The 21,842-nt window shown below is 42.5% G+C and overlaps 1 protein-coding gene across 1 annotated transcript in view; it reads left to right on the top strand.

Moving 5' to 3' along the window:
• Positions 1 to 21,842, top strand: part of mbo (Nuclear pore complex protein Nup88) — a 177,059-nt gene that overhangs the window by 50,699 nt on the left and 104,518 nt on the right. The window contains exon 7 of the mRNA XM_080267290.1: positions 8,402 to 8,562. Within this exon, the coding sequence (XP_080123416.1) occupies positions 8,402 to 8,562 (161 nt within the window). The remainder of the gene's footprint in view (positions 1 to 8,401; positions 8,563 to 21,842) is intronic.

Raw genomic sequence — 21,842 nt, forward strand, 5'->3', positions numbered from 1 at the left:
ATCTGCCATACCAAGTATAATGTTCTAGGGTTAATCTCTGATTTTTGGCGAATATTTTCCTACAGGTACTCAGACCGCACTACAACCCCGCCACTCGGGGGGGAACGACTGTACACAGCCGCGTTTTAGGGGTTAATATGAACCAGAAATAGGGTTGGCGCCAGAACTGAGCCCTGCGGCACGCCGGCGTTAATTGAGTGGAAATTTGAATATACATCATCTACTTTTACACTTTATTTTCCTGTCACTAAGATAAGAAGAAATCAAAGGAACAAAAGACGTTAGTCCATAGCAAGAGAGTTTGGACAGCAGGGAACGGTGCCATACTCTGTCGAAAGCTTTAGAGATATCAAGAGCTACTGCATGAGTTTCTCCAAAGAGATCAATAGATTGATGGATGGTATGAGTTAAGAGATTGAGTATGTCAATGGTGGATCTTTCATGGCGAAAACCGTATTGTCTGTCACTAATTAAGTTGTTGGATTCAAGATGTTTAACAATATGCGTATTAATTAAAGTTTCAAATACCTTACCAAGAGAAGATGTGACAGCTATTGGTCTGTAATTGGAGGGGTCAGACGAACTTCCTTTCTTTGGAACTGGGTGGATATTGACTTCTTTCCATGAATTTGGGAATAAAGAAGTACATATGCATTGTCTGAATAATCTAGCTAGGACAGAGGCAAGTTCAGGGGAACACTTTTTCAAAACCATTGGTGGAATTCCATCTGGGCCTGGAGCTTTGTTGGTAGGTAAATTGTCTAGGATGGATTATACATATCTTGTCTGTATTTTAAGTGGGGCAATTTCGGGAGAATCAAGTTCCAGTACTGAGACATTCTGGCTGGTATCATCTGTGGTAGAGTTTCTAGCGAAGGTACTAGCAAAGATATCTGCTTTCCCACGTGGGTCATTTGTAATATTGCCATCTGAAGATTTTAGTGGTGGAATGGACGATGACTTGTTAAAGTTATTATTGAAAGAATTAAGAGTTGACCAGAATAAATGGTACTGTGCTGTGAATAAATGGTACTGTGCTATGAATGATAACTAACCTTTTAGGATAGTGGTGGTGGGCTTGCTGGGAATGGAAGGTGGTATCCAAGGCTGTAGGTAGTCCTACTAGGTCCCTGGAGGATGGCTGCTGGCGTCACTAGCGGGTAATGGCTCTTGCTCCTCCACAACCTCCCTCATAAATCCTTCGAAAGCACACTCAGAATCACTATCTTCGTCCACAGCCATGGAAGGTCCTGCTTCTGCCTGTCCTAGCACTCTGTAATTCTCGGCAAACGGCATGCTTCTCACACTGTTGCCAGAGCCCCGTCTCGTGACTGTGGAAAGTGATCACTGTCGCTGACTCGGTAGAGAATAAGGAGAAGCAACTTTGTTTATAAACTGGTTCACACGCCGATGAGAAGGGTTTCAAAACGATTGATATTTATTCTAAAATATTAATATGTATTCAGTGTCAGGCTAAATGTTGAATGCTGTAGTATGATACATTCTCTGTCGAGTCGCCTGGGTTTTGGTCACACTGTTTTGCCCGTCGTATCCTCGGCAGGAATCCATCCAGATGAATTCCAAATGCCCGTGGTATCGTTGGCAATTTTACCATGTTACCGTTCCGATTTACCATCATATCCTCGGCAAACCTGGTATGAAGTGCCGTGTGATAGCCTTCGGCTGCCAGGATCTTGTCTTGGCTTTTTATTTTGAGCCTCACGTTGGCTTCATTCATGTCGTAGGCCTTGGCAGTGTCAACTTTCCTCTCCCCTTTCTTCTTCCTCTCGATGCTTTCTAGCTTGGTGGCCTGAGGGAGGTGCCGACGCTTCTTGGGGTTTTGAGAAGGCTTCCTAGGCATCGTGAGCAGGGTAAAATGCAGTAACAAGGGCAGAAAATGCAGCAAGAAAAAAGCACCTTCCAATGCAATTATGCGACTGAGTGGCGCTGTGGCGGGAGAAATTTAAACAAAACGTCACGTGACAGCAGAAGCGTTTTTAATTGGGTGGCATCACGATCACGTCACGATAGCGGGCGGGGAAGGCTACTTGATCAGAAGTTTTCATTGGCTATCATCATCATGGGAATGTCCAGTATGACCGTGTTGGACCGGGGGTGATTGTGCTAGAGTTGAACTCTGCGGATTTCGCCCACTTCTCGGAGCTCTGTGCGTGTTATGCTAACACACTCGTGTTGCAGTAATTAAATCATATTAAATAATACTAATTATTTGCTCTCCGTGCTGGACGTGAATCGTGCTGGACTAACGCGTGTTGGACGCGAGGGTACTGTACTTTGTTTGATATCAAGAGATCGCGAGACAAACTCATGCAGTACATGGCTGACCTCTCGTCGAAAAGCAAACGCAACGTGGAGAGGAAGATGATGTTTACTCCCAAGTATGCTGAAGTCAACTGCTCCACGTTGATTTGGTATCGACAACAACGTGCTGCTGGTGTGCTGGTGCGTGGCACGGAGCTGAAGGCTGCTGCTGAGAAGTTCGCAAGGCTTCACGACGCCCCAGACTTCAAGGCATCCGAGGGTTGGCTCTTTTCATTTAAGTTACGACATGGCCTTACCAACAGTAAGTCTCATGGTGAAGCTTTGGACGGCAACGAGGATGGAGTAGAGGAGTTTCGACACAAGGTGAAGCGCTTGATTGACAGGGAGGGCCTCACTATCGGTCAAGTCTACAACGCTGACGAAACTGGTTTATTCTATCGCTCTTTGCCTACGAACACTCTATCGGAGGAGATGGAGAAACGTGTACCTGGCTGCAAGCTCTCCAAGCAGTGGATATCTGCTTTGTGTTGTGCCAATGCTAACGGCATGCACCAGCTTAAGCCCGTTATTGTTGGCTGTGCAAAGCAGCCTCAGTGTCTTTGTGGGGTGATGGATGTCCTTCCTGTCGTTTGGTACCATTCCTTGAAGGCATGGTTCATTGCCCACATCTTCAAAGACTGGTTCCACCGCCATTTCGTCAAGGAGGTCATCCATTACCAGACAGAGAAACTGGGAATCCCATGCGACCAGGTAAAGGCCCTCCTTCTCCTCGACAATGCACCTGCTCACCCGTGTGACAAGGACTTGGTGGCTGAGAATGGCCGCATTAGGTGCATGTTTCTGCCACCTAATACTACTGCTCTCATCCAACCAATGGACCAAGGAGTGATCGTGGCAACGAAGAGGCTGTACTGAAGGAAGTTCCTGGACGAGGTGATGGTTGTTCTCTAGGATGAGGACGAGCGCAGGGAGGGACGGGACACGCGAGGCCAGCAGACTTTGGAAAACCTTCACCGCTACAACATCAAGTCTGCCATCTACAACTGGGCCAGTGCATGGAAGGAAGTCCCTGTCAAGACTCTAGAAAATGGTTGGTCTCCTCTGCTTCTCGGAACAGATGTGGAGCGCGATTTCCTAGGTTTTGACGTGGATGACTTCCATGCTCGTCTACGTGCACATGGGGACGATGTTGATGTGGATGAAGTGCCTGAGTGGTTGGATGACGATGAGGGCAATCCTGGGTATCAGACTATGTCTGATATTGAGATCGCTTCTTCAGTTGCAGGGATCAGTACCCAGCTTGAAGATTCCGATGAGGACGGCGATGATGATGCGGACTCCTTTCAGCGTGACACTACTCCAGCCATCCCCAAGCTGAGCGCACTCCAGGAACACATAGAGTTCGTTCTGGACTACCTGGAGCACCTGGACTGCGACAGGGAGATGGGGCCCTTGGGACTTGTGGAGGAAGTGCGCGCTTTCAGGCAGTGTATCATTAATCGTCAAAATCGTCGTTCTTTGCTTCAATCAACCATTGACAGCTTTTTCAGACCCATGACCCCCGCTGTGCCCAGCCCTGGCTCCACTCTATTGCCTCCCCAAGACAGGCCCTCATCCTCTGAGCCACAGCCCAGCACATCAGGCATGGTGTAGTCACCACTCGACATGAGTTTGTGCCTCTCTTCAGAGTCATCTGCAGTGGATACTCCATCACCACGTCCCAGCGACGCACCCATAGGTCACCTGCAACAGCTACTCTCAGACTCTGACAGTGATTAAATGCCTAGAACTTCTCCGCTAGACCACATGGGAATTTACAGTGTTGCGCAGTGAAAAAACAGTGCATAGTGTTAAGAAATTAGAATTCTGAGTGAAAAGACAAAGATTTGATAGACTTTCAATGTAGCGTAAATTAACTAGAGTGTGTTATGTTTAGAAAATGGATTTATGAGAGCAAAGACTTTATGTGTAGAGTGCAACACTTATTTCATTAAGGTACAATGGAGCACAAATAAGACTAAAGTGCGCAGTGTTAAGAAAATGGAATTCTGAGTGCAAATGACTAAGTTCCGTGCAAGACTTCATGTACAGTGTACTGCAAGTGCTTCAGGAACTCCTTCTTACTGTCAGAGTCTGAGAGGAGGCAGGTTATTCATCAAGATGGCCAGGGACTTGCTGTAAGTACCCAGAATGTTTCGTATTGTACTGTATTTTCCACACAGTACTTACCTCTGACACCTCATTTCACTCTTTTATGTCCCTTATTGGTGTGAATAGGGTCTTAGGTGCTATGCATGTGCAGTAGGGAGGTGTTTTTCTGAGTTAGGCTAGGTTAGGGTCCATAACTACCAGTCCAGGAGCCAGGGACTTCTTGTAAGTACCCAGAATGTTTAATATTGTATAAACTCACCTTTAAAATCTCATTTCATGGTTCTTTTGCTTTTATTTCAGTCTTTTATGTCCCTTATTGGTGTGATTTGGGTCTTAAATAGGTGCTATGCATGTCCAGAGGGAGTTGTATAGGTGTTTTTCTGAGTTAGGGTCCATAAGTACAAGTCCAGGAGGCTGGGGCCCACTATCCGGACGGGACCACTTTCTGGACATGCCTTTGGCTCTTTTACATCGGATAGTGGAGGGATTACTGTAATTGAAATTTCACAATTATCGCTCAGGGACAGTCGGGAATAATTTTTGGAGTTCAAATCTAGTATGGTAACACGCAATAATTTTTTTAGTAGCGTAAGCCTGAACAAAAAGGAGCTTCAATAAACAATTATAATTTGTAATTTTTATTTATAAAATAATTTCCTTTACAATACTAGGGAGTTTTTAAAGTCATTTATTTCCGTTTCCAGTGTCTCCATGGACGACGACAGAAAGCGGGTAGGTGGCATAAGCCAGTAAGCTGTTTGAAATGTTTCGATCAGTGCGCACGAAAGGAAATAACATTTACTCAAAGACATGTAGTTATTACACTGCCTTTGGCCAGTTTTACATTAAGAAAAATCTCTGGATTATTTAACATAAGCCAGAGGGCAATCGGTGAAAGAAGTATAAAAAAAAGGACCTCGAATTTGCCTTGAGTCGGAGCTTCTTGGAGAATGCTAACTCCTGTTATAGTCTGGTATCCTTAGTGCATAATCGATTAGCGAGAGTAATAAAATGCAGAGGTTCATAAACAAATCATTGAGTTCAAAACTTCTAAAGCAGCATTTTCTGTTCAGCAAGATATTACAGTTTATTTAAAAAGACGTATATTAAGATTAAAAGATGGAGTAAAGAGTGCGTGCTTTTGCATTGCAAGAGTTTACGAAGTCATGTTTTGGTCCTGTTTATTGCCTAGTGTAAAAGAAAAAGGTTGAATCTGTCATACCTTCTTACAAGTAAAAATAATTTTGCATCAATTGGGAATAAAGTTGCTAATTATAATTATTATTGGCAAGAGGAAGATGGAATAAAAGGCAGTATGGTCTTGCTGCTGCCGCAGGTAGGGCATCATTATGAAGAATAATTTCATTGTTATGCGATCCTTATTGTTGCTGTATCATCACCATAGCATTTGAAAATAAGGCACTGTATTGCAGTCACAAGAATTTTCCTTAACTGGTCTTCAAAACTAGAGCATCTGTATTTGAAATCCTGGGAAACAAATAAATCAGGAACACAGAGTTATAGGTCTACTGCCTGCGACACACGGAGTAATACATTTCATATCCATTCAAATCGGGAAAGGTAACTAATTGTTAACTTCTAATATATCACTGCCTCCTGTTATTCATTTTACATCATTCTTAGCGTGATATATATTTTATTTGATATGACATGATGAAGGTATTGAATGTTTACCTCATATTCACTGTTTTCATTGAACGTATGGCAGTGTAGAGTGACCGAAGCAATCTGAAACTCTGCCATCACTTCTTGGGGCAACTGTACCATGTGAAGGCATTTGTCTTAAGCACCAAAAAGGTGGCAAAGCAGGTATATATGAATGAGTTTATAGGTGAAAGGAAACATAGCAGGCCAAGAAGATAGTGGATGGATACGATAAATGAGTGTGTACAAAAGTGAGGTAGCTGTGGAAATTGATAAGGATAGGGATTTGACAGAAGTTTGATTTAAGTGGAATAATCATGTGTAGAGGTGTATATATATATATATATATATATATATATATATATATATATATATATATATATATATATATATATATATATATATATATATATATATATATATATATATATATATATATATATATATATATATATATATATATATTATATATATATAATATACACATCCATCCATCCATCCAATCCTACACTGCCCCATGAGGAGCATAGGAGCCCGGGGCTAGGCAGTTGGTCCCGACATTTAAGATGCGAGTGACCAGCCTCACTCATCCCTGAGTGGCATTACATGAGCAATCAACCCCAACCACCCTTTGGATATAAACCTTCACTGGCTCAATCTGATTGGAGTGCAATAATTACCCACTGTACCACCAGGCACCAAAAATTTGGTTATATGGTTACCACCCAGTGTATTAACTGGTTTCCTGGTGTGCAGGAAACCATTTGGCCTGTCACTCAGTGTAGAGTCACCGACAGGCAAAAGGAAGAGGAAAGAATGAAGGAAAGAAAGATAGAAGAGGGAGTGTAATGTCACCTGTAGGCAGAAGGACAAGGAATATATATATATATATATATATATATATGCAGTAAAAGTCCCATTATTCTGCATCCATGGGACCGGAATGATGCCGAGATATTGGATTTACCGAATAATCAAAAACCTACCCACTCAGTACCTTAAATATATTAGCGAACACTGTCAACACCACTTATGGTATTACAACTGTTTGGAGAGAGTATTGTATACTGTACAATACTGTAATCAATACAGTACTCTCCCTGAATCTGAAATATATATATAAATTAGTGAACATATACAAGTGTAATGACACAGTAGGCATACAAGTCAGATAACACTTCCTGGATGGCCGAAATGATACATAATATTACCTACCAGCTCAGTACATCACTTGTATTGGTGAACTCATCACTACTTATATTATTACAAATATGTTTGGAGTGAGTGCTGTATACAGTACTTTTTCCAAACACAAAATAAAATAGTCGGAAAATTGCATAAAATTAAGTGAAGGAATATGAATTGGTAAGGTCTTTCTGATGAAAGTTAAACGTACATTAAGCAGTCATTCTTTTGTTCGTTTTTGTTTTTGTTTACATGTGAAAGGGAGAGTATTGATGGAAACAGTAATGTATTCCATTAACCCCTTAATAACCTCCGGCATTGAACAACCCATTACAGTAAAAAGCTGTGAACAATTATGGGAAGGGAACGAAGGTCACTGGTATGTTTACACGACTCTACGATACGATTCCAAGCAGTCAGAGGGTCGGTTAATCTCAGATGTTTTAGGTAACACCTAAAAAGGTGGAGTGTGGAATCATTGAATTAAAAAGGAAAAAGTCATTTTTCATTGTTAACCAGTCAATTCCAATTATTGGATATTTTTCCCTTCTGATGCCGATACCGATATTAATTGGATTTTGCTTGCTGATTTACAGCACTGTCATCACTCATAAGTAATGATTTGTACCCAATATGATGATGTGTTGCTCCCATTTCAACTGCTACTGTTGAGGAAACAACAGTATCAGTACTGTAGCAACAAGCACACATTTACACAGTTAATCATTACTGTATTTGCATATGAAAGTTTTGCTCCAGTGGGTGGGGTGACAATTAGCTTCTGATGGCAGTTGCTATCTGTCTTGGTATTTGAACCAAACATGATGTTTCAGTTCTTAAGAATCTAAGTATAAAAGCTTGTAGATGAAAGCCATTTTATAAATCATTCATGTTCCTTTTGACTTTGACTTTTTAATGTATTATGAGCCTTAACTTAGTTGTTGTTGAAGACCTCTGTTTAATTTTTTAGAAGTTGTCTTCACTACATATTCCATGATGATGGCTCATAAAGAGGGTGTTTACATGTATGTGTGCAAATTTATTTATATGATGCCTTTGTTTTGCTTTCTTGGATTATAAATGTTAATTGTGTCTTCTTGTGTATATTTCCTTACAGTTATCAGAGCACCAGCAACTTGATAGTTCTAGCTTCAGTGATGAGACTTCAGTGAAGCTTTATGTGTATGAGAGTGTGGAATTAGAGCTGACATTCCTCCCTGATGATGAAAAATTCACAACTGCACTTCTCCTCCACCAAGACTCATCATCTCCAACAAGGTTTGTTCCATTCAGTCATATTTAAAGATGTTATACAGTACATTATAGGTGGTAGGTAGGGTGTCCACAAGCCATTCAGCTGATATAGTGCTGTTGTCAGGTAACTTGAGAGTAACAAGCCTAATGAATTTCTGTAGCCCAGGAAACCATTTACCATTCTGGGTAGTAATCATACAACCACATAGTCACCTGGCAGTGTAGTGTTTTGAGGTGCCTCAACCAGATGGGGCCTGTAAAGGTTTCCATCTGAGGGGTGTTTGAGGTTTATTTCCCACTTGGTGCTGCTCTTGGGTGCCTTAAAGGACAGGATTGAATAGTCTCATCCATGACCACTACACCCTTGATGGGGCAAAAAAGGATTGAATGGTAGATGTAGACTGATAGTTATATTCTGCTCACACATGGATGCATTCAAGTATAAACATATGCATATTCAGTTAGTCAGTCTTCCTTTTTAACCCTGGAACACGGTCGTGGGGTGTGAAATTCCGTCACCACTTTCATCACATTACCAGTGCGTGGTGATAGGGAGCAGTCCTGTGGGTCCCTCGGTAGCTTCATGTCTCAGTGTGCTCTAGTAGGGGAAGGTAGTGTCGCGGTGCTTCCTCGCACATGGTGCAGTGTAAGGGTGGGGTGGGGTAGGTAAATTGTACCCAAGAAGAATAACCAAAGAATGAATAAATAGTATAAGTTACAATGGCAAATAACAGTAAAACCTATTTTTAGAGCAAATATATATATTATCTTTTATTTCAGTCAAAATTATAGTTCATTTACAGTATTTAAAAAAAAAAAAAAAAAAAAAGGATTTTTGGCATTTTTTTTTAGTAGCCCCTAAGGAACCTAATATACCTCATTATTAAGTACATTATAACGGATTCTGGAAGTACAGATGTTATATTTTCTTGTAATATTTAAAGATTTATTAAATTTTGATTACAACTATTTTTTTTTTATTTTTCAAAAAGGGGTACAATACACCCCAGAACCGTGTTAGTAGTAAAAATTCCCATCCTCAGTTCCATGCATTGCATATTAATAAGATTTTTACCTCAGAGTACCCTAACATGAAATTTATACCCAAGTAGAAAGGTGCAGTACAGCATTGATTTAGCATGATACAGGCTGTGAGAGTTTGCTTTAAATTGATTCTACACTAAACTGAAGTGTAATTTACATGGAAATAACTTGTATGGGAACTTTAGATGAACCCTAACCTTGATATGATGCTGTTATCCTTCATCTTGTCTGGATTAATAACCCTCAGTGTTATAGAGACCAGCTTACCTCTGGTGGCTCATTATCCACAGGTGAAGTGTTAATTTCTTTTAAAAATAAAAATTAGCCATTAAAAAGCAAGCATAAACAAAGCAACTCTGATTACTGCTCAGCTGACTTGCACAGCTTCTTTTCTTTACCTCATTTATCTCTATCATTCCTTACGCACTCACGAATCTCTAAATACCTGTACAAAAAATATGGAAAATCTACGCAATGGCCATATTGGAACAGATGAGGTAAATCTGAGATGTGCTGTTGTACAGTTGCCCAAAGAAGTGATGGCAGATTTTCAGATTGCTTTGGTCACTCTCCACTGCCATACGTTCTGTGAAAACTTAGCGTATGTAAAGTAAAAATTCTGTGCTGTCATCAAGTCAAATCAGATTAAATATATATCACACTGAGAATCATGGAAAATGAATAACATAGGGCAGTGATAGATTAGTAGTTAACACTTACATACATTTCCCGATTTGAATGAATGTGAAATGTACTGTACTGTATTACTCCGCGTGCGGCATGCATTGTAAATCAGTGTTCCTGATGTATTTTGCTTCCCAGAATTTCAAATACAGATGCTCAAGTTACAATGATCAGTTAAGGAAAATTCTTGTGACTGCAGTACACTCCCGTATTTCCAAATGCTGTGGTGATGCAACAGCAACATGGACACCACAACAGAAAATATTCTGCCTTTTTTTTTTAATGCGAGGAAGAAGGAACCAACGGCCAGGAGCCCGCATTTACAGTTCCCTCCAAGAAAAAAACAAAAACAATACAAAAGAGTACCAAATTCAAGATCCGTTCATTTCGAGATGCCTGGACACACTACATTTGAAAGGCTGGAGATCATAGGAAGTAGGAAATACAGACAGAGGGAGACAGTTCCAGAGTTGACCTGTTGCATGAATGAAGGACTGGAAGTAACGGTTAACTCTTGCATTAGAGAGCTGGACAGAAAAGGGATGAGAGTTTGTTGTAGCACCTGTCATAGAGGTGGAGGGATGCAAGCAGACAGTTCAGAGGAGCAATGACTGTGGAATAATTATAATTAGCTCATAATAATTTTAATATACAGTACAGTAGTTGTAATTAGCATACAAGCGGGGTAGAAAGGTTACACGAGGATGGAAAAAGGTATTATATAAGCAAGAAGTGGAGGGGCGATTGGGTAAATATGATTTGGAGCAGATGGGGGATGTGGAAGGTCTGTACAAAATATTCATAGAAGACATCTGTGGAGCATGTGAGGTGATGTGTGGGGTGAAGAGAAGATGGAAGGGGGTGCAAGGAAGAGCATGGTGGAATGAATAGGCGTGACAGGCTGTGGCACAAAAGAAGAATGCATATAGTGAGTGGATGAGAAATAGGGGTGTGGAGGAAGTTGAGAGATGGAAGAGAGAGTTTTATGTAGAGAGGAAGAGAAATGTGAAAAGATTAGTATGAGTGAGTAAGAGGAGAGTGGATGAGGATTTTGGAAGGAATTTGAATGTAAAGTGGAGGGAGTGTAAGAAAATGTTTTGGAAAGAGGCAAAGAGAGTTAGACAGCGTGCTAAAGAAGTTAGTCGGGGAGTAAAAGATAAAAATGGTAGATTGCTAGTGGAGAAGGGAGAAATAATGAGGAGATGGAGAAAACACTTTCAGGAATTCTTGAACTTAGAGCATGAAAGTAACGTGAGTGTGAGTGGCTGGGAGAAGGAGAGATGTGAGAAGAGAGGAAGAAATCAGTAGGATGGAAGTTGTGGAGGCAGTGAAGAAAGTTAAAATGAGGAAAGCCCCAGGAATTGATGGAGTTTGTAGTGAAATGCTGAAGCATGGGGGAGAGATAGTATTAGAATGGATGTGGAAGATGTGCAGATTGGCCTGGGAGGAAGGTAGAGTGCCGGAGGTTTGGAAGTCAGGTATATTTATTCCCTTGTACAAAGGAATAGGGGAAAAAGAAGTGTGCGGTAGTCATAGGGGCATTTGTCTTCTTAGTGTAATAGGAAAAGTATATGGTAGGATATTTATTGACGGGGCTAGGGAAATAACAGGAATTAGTTGGAGAAGAACAGGGAGGTTTTAGAAAGGGAAGAGGTTGTGTAGATCAGATATTCATTCTTAGGACTTCAGTGGAAAAGTTTCTAGAGAAGGGAAAGAAGTTGTATGCAGCCATCATGGATTTGGAGAAAGCATATGACAAGGTGGATAGACAAGGATTGTGGAAAGTATTAAGACTATATGGAGTAAATGGGAATTGTTGAATGTCATGAAGAGTATGTATAAGGGTGCTAAGGCTGGAGTGTGTGTGGACATTGAACTGAGTGAATTTTTCTATTTGAAGGTTGAATTGAAACAGATGTTTCATGTCTCCTTAGTTGTTCAGTCTGTATATGGATGGGGTTATAAAAGAGATACAAGGTAGGGCAGTGGGTGTTGGAGCAGCCCTAATGAGGGAGGGCAGTGTGTGGAAACTCCCTGTACTCTTCTTTGCAGATGATACTGTGTTGTTAAGTGAAGACGAAGGGAAACTGCAAGGCTTGGTAAATGAGTTTGGGAGAGTGTGAAAGAAACGGAATCTAAAGGTGAAAGTAGAGAAGAGTAAAGTTATGGTCTTCGAGAGAAATGAAGTCAGTGAATGTATGGTGAGATTGGATGAGGTGTATCCACTATGTCATATGCTTTCTCCAAATCCATGAAGGCAGCATACAGCTTCCTTCCTTCGTTTCGTTTTCGTTTCGTTTTTAAAGGCTCCAACATGCTTGCATGTGTCGGCCTTGGTCACCTAATGGCGGCTCTCCACGCTGCACGATCCATTGCAGCCTCCCTGTTCAGTCCGTTAACCCTTTAACCGCGGGTATTGTTTTGGTCTGACTGTCCTCTCCCGCGGGGGTTTCAGCCAAATGTAAACAAACCTTTAAACCTTAATAACTCTGCACAGAATAAAGCTTGAGAAAAAAATAAGGTACCATTAGAAAGTACTAACCTTCAGCTTTCCATTGATGTAGGTTTCATGACTTTGTTGACTTTCACAGGACGGGGAGAGCCGTTAGAAGTGAGGGGTGTGAAATAACTATTTTACGCCCCACACACCAGTACCAAATGCCAACCACTCTCTCATAATAGTAATATAAACATATATGAACACTGTACATACGATAAACACCCACTCTGTGTTCACTGAGGTAGGTAAAGGCACTTCCCTGCGGCTGCGCCCGCTCTTCACTGCGGCTGCGCCTCACTTCACTGCGGCGGCACCCGCTCACTGACGTTTCATGCGATCTTTTCATTCTTTCTAACTTCTAATATTATTTTACATATAATATGGGCAATGTACATTATATTTACAATGCACTTATTACTATATTGCATCACTGGCGCATCACAGAATTACATAAGTGCCGCAGAATTCCACAAGTGCCGCAGATTCTCTTATTACAATATCACTTATTATACTGGCCAATATTTCCTTTTTTTTTTAGGCAAAATATCCCTTATTACTACATTATCCATTATACAATTATTGGCAAAGCATGTCACTGTCGCATCACTATATATCACTGTCACTTTCAGTATTTACTCAGAGAGTGGTACTCGGCAAAGCACGGAGTTACACATAGAGCGACTTGGCATTCAAGGCACTGGTGTGTGCTCATTTTTCGCGTCCTAGGCCTCCGTGTGGTGGTAGAACATACTCTGCAGCGGCCCTGTGACAACCTGCCGCCTGCTGTAGGAGGCAATTTCACAAGCTGGTGCCGGCTCATGTAATTGCGGCACTCAAGACGGTCAGGTTGTGTGTCAGAGTGTCGCCTCGGGATCAATGCCGTCACCTGACCAAATCGTGCAAGTAGCTGCTGCACGACAGTCTTCGAAAACTGTCTCAGTGATGGTTGCCTTATGCCCCCGACTTGTGTCTTGTAGAGAATGAAGGCGTTGAGCATGCACATATCGAGCATGTGCAGGCAAGCCTTCCTGTACCATCGGGTGTTTCTCCTGAGACAGTCGATTTCGCCAATCATCATATCAGACTTATCAGCAAGTCTCATATTTACATTATAATCAATGACGGCATCAGGCTTCATGATTGGCTCTCCCATCCTGTAGCTGACCTTCCCAGTTCTCTTCAATTCCCCCTTGTGGATGGTGCTGATCATATTCACGACCTTCTTGTCATGCCACCTGATCGCAAAAAGCTTGTCTGACTTCTTCAGGTGAACATCTCCCCTGGATGATGATGATGATGCTTCGGGGAAACTAGGCCACTCTTTCCTATAGCTCCGTACAGTGCCAACAGTGCCAATGCCGTGTTCAGCAAGGTATTTGGAGAGTTTCGATGCTGTGTAATAATTGTCTGTGTACAGCACATGATTACCACCAAAATACCTCTCCATCAGCACTTTTACAACGGAGCCAGAGAAGCCAAGGGGGTCTTTCCTGTTCACATCCATTGTGCTAGCCGAGTAAATGACAAAATCAAGGATATACCCCGTCTCACAGTCACACAGCACAAAGAACTTTATCCCAAAGCGGTGGCGTTTGCTGGGGATGTACTGCATGAATTTGAGACGTCCTCTGAACAATACCAGGGATTCGTCTATGACGACTTTCTGCATAGGCCTGAAAAATTGCATAAATCGATCCCTAATCCTGTTGAGAAAATCCCTCACTTTCCACAAAGGGTCAGTTTGGGACGGGTTGTCATTGTCAGCGAAGTGCAGGTATCCTAGCAGCTGTCGGAACCGATCCCGTGACATATACTTCCTGAATATTGGGATAGTAGTTATGTCATCCACGAGCCAGTACTCCTCCAACTCATGTCTCTTTATATGGGGCATCAGAAACACTAGTGCAAAAAACACATACAGCTCTCTGATCCCGACAGGCAACCACGACACTTGCTTTGGTGAGCCAATAGGTCCCAGCCCTTCTGCTGCACACTGAGCTGCATACCTATTGGTCTCATCGCTGACATGCTGCACAATTTCATCATCAAGGAAGGCCAGGAAGTAATCAACAAACTCATCACCTGCGTTGCATGGGAAGGCAGGCTGTTTTCCAGCATTTGTCATATCAAACGGTGGATTGTGTGGCTGGAAATCTCCACCGTCAGACCAAACAAATGCATCCACTTGCCCTGTGCGTGGTTCAGTGGCAGGGGCAGGTTGCATTCCACTCCTTTCTCCGTGAGAAGGAGCTGATGTGGAGGCAATGGGTGAGGCAGGAGGCAAGCGGGAGGTGGGTGAGGCAGGAGGCAACGGGGAGGGGGGTGAGTGCGGGGGTGGTGAGTGTGGGGTGTGGCGCAGGTGAGGGAACTGAGCGGGGGGCAGGCGGGGGGGTTTCTGACCTGGTGCGTGGTGAAACTTGACCCTTTCTACCCCGCTTATCACCTCGCTTATCGCCTCGCTTATCGCCCAGCTTTGCCTTCCAACTGCCACGCATCCCCTTTGTTCTAGGCCTGCCTGCACGGCCTGCCTTCCCTCGCTTTGCAGGCTTTGGTAATTCGTACTCCTCAGATGATGTAGACTGAGGAGAGGGCACGACAGATGATGATGATGATGATGTGAGGGCAATAGGGCTAGGGGAACGGGAAATTGATGGGAAATGCGTACTAGGGCCTGGTGTGGGAGACGTGAGCCTGCGCTTCACTCCCTTCCCACGTGCAATACCAGATTTGCCCATAGGAGCCTTTCCTTTCCCAGAGTAAGTTGGGGGTGGTGGGGGGAATCAACACGATCACTTTCATCACTGTCACTATCAGTGGAAAATGGTTCACCACCAATCACTGCCAAATCATCACTGCTTGCTGTGAGTGTGTCACTTTCACTGCCACAATCAAGAGTAGTACTTACAGTTTTGTCCAGCTCAGTTCTGATTTCAGGAGTGCTCAACCCCTTCTGCCTCGCCGTCGGCAGTTCCTTTACCGGTGTAGAGGTAGAGGGAACACTAGCACTAATCATTGTAGAGGAGGAAGCGAGCGACGATGAGTCGGGACGGAGCGCCATTATCACGCACAGAGCTGGACAGATACTGACTGACGCGGGTCAGGGCAGGGGTGGGGGGGACCCCTCGGGGTTGGAGGAGGGAGGTGTGGGATGGCTGGCGTGAAAGAACTCAACAGCTACTCTTGTGTGAGACTATTTGCGCGCCGGGAAAACGCGCGGTGTTCAAAATATTCACGATCATTCCAGAATGACACCCGCGGTTTGGTCCAGTTTTGTCACTGTCATTCTGGAATGACACCTGCGGTTAAAGGGTTAACCCTAAGGTCACACTTAATGACCTCGTCCCATGTCTTTCTCGGTCTACCCCTCATAACCCCACCCCCAATATTAACACTTCTCACCTTCCTCACCCAGTTATCATCCCCCATCCTCTCCACATGTCCAAACCACCTCAATCTACCTCTCCTCATCACAACACCAATACACTCCAGTCCCATCCTACCTCTCAACTCTTCCATTGTAAACCCAGCCCTTCCAGGCCTTGGAAAATCATTGTCATTTCTGTACGTCTGAGCCGGCGAATATCTTCCTCCTTCACTGCCCAGGTCTCACTGCCATACAGCATTACACTCCTAACACATGCTGCATACAAAGACCCCTTAGCACGTAGGGAGAGCCCTCTCAGTGTCAGGAGAGGCAAGAGCACCCTGAACTTCTTCCAACCACTTCTCACCCTAGCCACAGAGCTAGCTCCAGCCCCACCTCCAGCACACAACATGTCTCCCAAATAACAAAACTCTTCCACACATTCAAGAGATTCACCAGCAAGTTCAACCCTTTCACGTCTGACAATCTCCACCTGCTCACCTCGGCACGCCGTACACATAAAATCAGCATTATCTTGCAATCTACTTCTGATACCACTACATCTCTTATGCACCCATTTATCACACACACCGCACAAGATGGAATTACTTCCCACGCCCTTGTGGCAAACTGCATGTGGCCAATCTCCCTCGTCTTTGACAGTACCACCACCAACCCTAGATATCATCACTTTTGTTTTATCTGCATTTACCCTTAAACCCTTTTGCCCCATACCATCTCTCCACTTCCTAAACCTTTCCTTCGCCTCCCCTTCATTTTCTGCAATCAACACCAATTCATCAGCATACAACAACTCCCACGGGAGTCCGTTTCTAAAGTCACGTGAAAGGGCTTCAAGTGCCATGATAAACAACATGGGACTCAAGACTGACCCCTGATGCACACCAACATTCACGGAAAACTCATCACTCAAATCTACATTCACTCTCACCTGGGTGTGAGCACCCACATACATGGCCATAACCACCCTAACTAGCCACTCCTCCAAGCCAAGCTTTCTCATTGCCCACTTCACCACCTCTCTAGGGACTCTGTCAAAGGCCTTTTCCAAATCAACAAAAACAAAATAAAGTTCCCTTCTCCTACCAATATATTTTTCCTGAAGCTGTTGAACAATGAATATGGCATCAGTGGTCCCCCTACCTGGCATAAACCCAAACTGCATCTCATCAGTATTCACTCTTTCTCTAATCATACCTTCTAAAACTCTCTCCATTACCTTCATTATCTGATCTAAAAGCTTTATACCTCTATAATTTCCTCTTTCCAGGGCATCACCCTTCCCGTTATACACATTTACAATTATAAATTATTCTCTAGAAACATTTCCACTTAACACCCTAGGATGAATATCTGAACTAGATAACCTCTTTCCTTCCTGGAACTCCCCTGTTGTTTCCCTAACATTATCAATAGGAATTGTACCATATACATATCCCATTATACTAAGAAGACAAATGCCTTCATGATTACCACACAGATCTTTTTCCCCTTTTCCTTTTTACAGGGGAATAATAATTTTGTACCTGACTTCCAGTCCTCAGGGACTCTACCTTCCTCCCAGGCCAATCTGCACATCTTCTGTGTCAATTCTGCTGCTATCTCTCCTTAGTAACTAAATGATATATTTATTAAATAATAATATATATATATATATATATATTTTCCAACTCTGGGCAAAGGCTAATCCCAAGGCCAAGTAGTCCTCCTATACACCTCCACATGTCACCCCTTCGGTGCTAACACCCACCGTCCATATTGAATATGTACATGCTAGGGCTCTCCCATACAGAACTGACCTGGTGTACTGGTATTAGGGAGGGTATTTTTATGACATGTTGATGGGTCTTCTGTTAGATCAGTAAAATCTACTTTTATGAAATTCAAATCCTTAAATTGTTCCTGCCCAGCCAGGATTCGATCCTGGGTCCATTAGGACTGCAGGCCGCCTTTCTGTCGATTCAGCCATTGTAGCTAATCAACTTATTTTCATGACCCTACTGTACAGTACATATACATTAATATAGTAATCATAATAATAATCTATCTATCTATCTGTTGCCAGATGCCTGAATCCTGTTTGGGGTGGCCACAAACAAATCGCCTCCACGTCGCCCTGTCCCCCGCCATTTCACTGCCCTGCTCCCAACTCACACCCCCCTCTCTCATATACCTCTCCACCCCGTCCCTCCATCTCATCCTCGGCCTCCCTCTCCCTCTTCCCCCCTCCACCTCGCTCACATACACTCTGTTCGTCAGTCTTTCACCCTCCATCCTCTCCACATGGCCAAACCACCTTAGTATGTTCCTCATAACGCATCCTATCACATCCACATCCACACCACAACACTCCTTTATATCCTCATTCGTCAGCCTGTCTCTCCATGTGACTCCACAGGCTCCTCTTAAATAACTCATTTCCACTGCTCTCACTCTTGACTTGTGTCCTTCCAACAACGTCCAAGCTTCACTTCCATACGTTAGAGTTGGTATCACAATACTGTCATGTAGTAACTTTTTCACTTCCATGCTCACTTCCCTGTTTCTTATCACTGCTTTCAAAGAACCAGCAACCTTTCTTCCCTGCTGTACCCTTTCAAGCACTTCATCCTCCAAACCTCCATCCTTACTCATCACACTACCCAAGTACTTAAACATACTCACATTTTCCAATCCCTCACCATCCAGCCTCGCTGTACATTCACTGACTTCACCTCTCTCAAAGACCATCACTTTACTCTTCAGTACATTCACCTTTAGATTCCGTTTCTTACACACACTCCCAAACTCATCCACCAAGCCTTGCAGCTCCTCTTCGTCTTCACTCAACAACACAGTATCATCTGCAAACAACAGTACAGGGAGTTTCCAAACACTATCCTCTCTCACCAGGGCCATTCCAACATCCACTACCCTACCTTGTATCTCTTTTATTACCCCATCCATCTACAGATTGAACAACCATGGAGACATGACACATCCCTGTTTCAACCCAACTTTCAAAGAGAAAAATTCACTTAGTTCACCATCCACACGCACTGCAGCCTTCGCACCATCGTACATACTCTTCACAGCATTCAACAACTTCCCATCTACTCCATATATTCTTAACACTTTCCACAATCCTTGTCTATCCACCCTGTCATATGCTTTCTCCAAATCCATGAAAGCCGCATACAACTTCTTTCCCTTCTCTAGAAACGTTTCCACTAAAGATCTAAGAATGAATATCTGATCTACACTACCTCTTCCCTTCCTAAAGCCTCCCTGTTCTTCTCCAACTAATTTCTCTGTTCTTTCTCTAACTCAGTCAATAAGTATCCTACCATACACTTTTCCTATTATAATAATCTATCTATCTATATACCTAGGCTGCTTCCCCCAAGGAAAGGGAGGTAGCCGAGACAGGACGACACACTCTCCATTTACTCATTAATAATAATAATAATAATAATAATAATAATAATAATAATCCAAATTTACGTGGTATTATCTGGACATAAAAGTCCACGAGAACTTTGGCCAGCCAGCCGACATGTTCAAACATTCTGTATCATGGCCACTGGGCTCGAGCCGTGACTGGGAAGTAGGCCATAACCCATAACCAGAGCTAAAGTATCCAAAATATCCATCTGCTCCTGTACTGAATGGTCAAAGTCGTGAGCTCCTCTGATCACTCCCAGCGAACCTGCAGCACCCGAATAATACGACTGTAACCCACAAGCGGCGTCAAAACGTCCGAATGCATCCCTACCTTATGTCCAAAGTCACACACCCACCAGGATAAGTAATTCCTTACTGCCACTGAGATTGTAACACAGACTGTAAGCCATGAATACCTGTTCGGTGACAGCGCCCGTCTGCCACTGGATCGAAGATCAAAAGCCCCCCCTAGTCACCTTGAGTTGTTTCCGCATGGCCACTCAGCATCTAACAGACCACAAGCCATGAGTAAATGTTTGGTAAAAGGACCCGTCCACCTGTTGACAGAAGGGGAAGAATCCTGCCTACAGCCTTGCTCCCCCCCCCCCCATATCGAAATTCCACAAAATCCACGATAAACCTCATGAAATTCTGCATCTAGACATATTCTTAAATCTTGGAAAGTGCTTGCAAAATTTTGCATTAGGATGGTGGAAAGTTATATGAAGGTAAGTTTTACTCCTGAACACTATTCTCACTGCATTTCATATAAGTTTTACATATCAGTTTTATGTGTTTTTATTATTAGGCGATCTTAGAGTATAAACACCAACGAAGATTATGGTATACCATTTATACCAATATAACCAATTTCCCAGGAGCAATCACTTGTCACAGATAACTGATTTTTAAACCGACTACAGGTTTTTTGTGGATATTTGTTGTTTATGCATTGTTTTCTTGATGTTTAGCATTAATATTCATAATCCGATATGTGTTTTAATCTCTCAATATGGCAGAATGACCGGAAAACAGTGCCAAAATTAGGATGGGTGCTGTACATACAGTATTATATAGGTAGGGTGTTTTTTTGATTTTCAGTGTTTTCTTTCATGGTTTTCTTGATGTTTAGCATTACTTTGGATATTCCTACTTGCATTTTGATGTCTAAATATGGCAGATTGACCTGAAAACAAGTGCCAGAATTAGGAAGGGTACTGTACATACAGTAGTGTTTAGGTAGGGAGTTTTTTTTTTTATTATTATTATTTTGGATAATCCTATGTATTTTTTGATGTCAAAATATGGCAGAATGACCAGAAAACACTGCTGAAATAAGGAAGGTTTACTGTGTGCACAGTAGTGTATATGCAAGGTATTTTTTTTTTTTTTGTCCAGTGATTTTTCTTCATAGTTTTCTTGGTGTTTAGCATTACTTTGGATATTTCTGTGTGTTTTGATGTCAAAAATGCCTGAATGACTGGAAAACTCTGCCAAATTAAGCATAAGTACTGTACAAAAAGGGGTATAAGTTGGAGGTTGGGTGTAGGTAGGGTCTGGATATGGTAGGGGAATGATGTTCATTATCTGGATGTTGCCACTACTCGGACATGTCTTTGGCTTTATTATAGCCAGGTAAATGTGGGATTACTGTCATTACTTATTTACTTATTGTGTAGCCACAATAAGAAAGCTTCACCAGAACTATTTATGCTATATGAGGTATGAAATTTTGGCATCTTGAACAAGTTTGTGACCTTTGAAATTAGTTCATGGTCATTCATATTTGGAACATGTACATAAATTAATGTAAGGCAGCTTTTTGTGTAATATCAACAAGATCTGAAAACAAAAGTAAGGAAAAAAATGAATGAAACATGGGTACATTTCACTTTTGTCTCAGTAACTGGCCAACTTTTTTTTTTTTTTTTTTATGCAAGGAAGATTGAACCAAAGGCCAGGGGCCCGCAAAGTGTTCCTTCCAAGAAAAAAGCAAAAACAATACAAAAGAGAGCCAAATTCAAGATCTGTTCATTTCAAGAACAGATCTTGAATTAGAGAGTTGGGCACACTGCATTTGAAATACTGGAGATTACAGGAAGTAGGATATCTATGTGGTAGGTGGGGGTGCTCACCATCCACTCACTCGATGTAGTGCAGCTCTCGGGTGTCTGCCCTTTCCTCTCCATCCTTCTTTCCTTCCATTCTCTTCTGTCTTTCTTTCCTTCATTCTTTCCTTGTCCTTCTGCCTATGGATGACTTTACACT

Source organism: Coenobita brevimanus, chromosome 23, assembly GCF_032717465.1.
Source record: "Coenobita brevimanus isolate Jiangsu-jjx chromosome 23, ASM3271746v2, whole genome shotgun sequence".
Taxonomy (NCBI): Eukaryota; Metazoa; Arthropoda; class Malacostraca; order Decapoda; family Coenobitidae; genus Coenobita; species Coenobita brevimanus.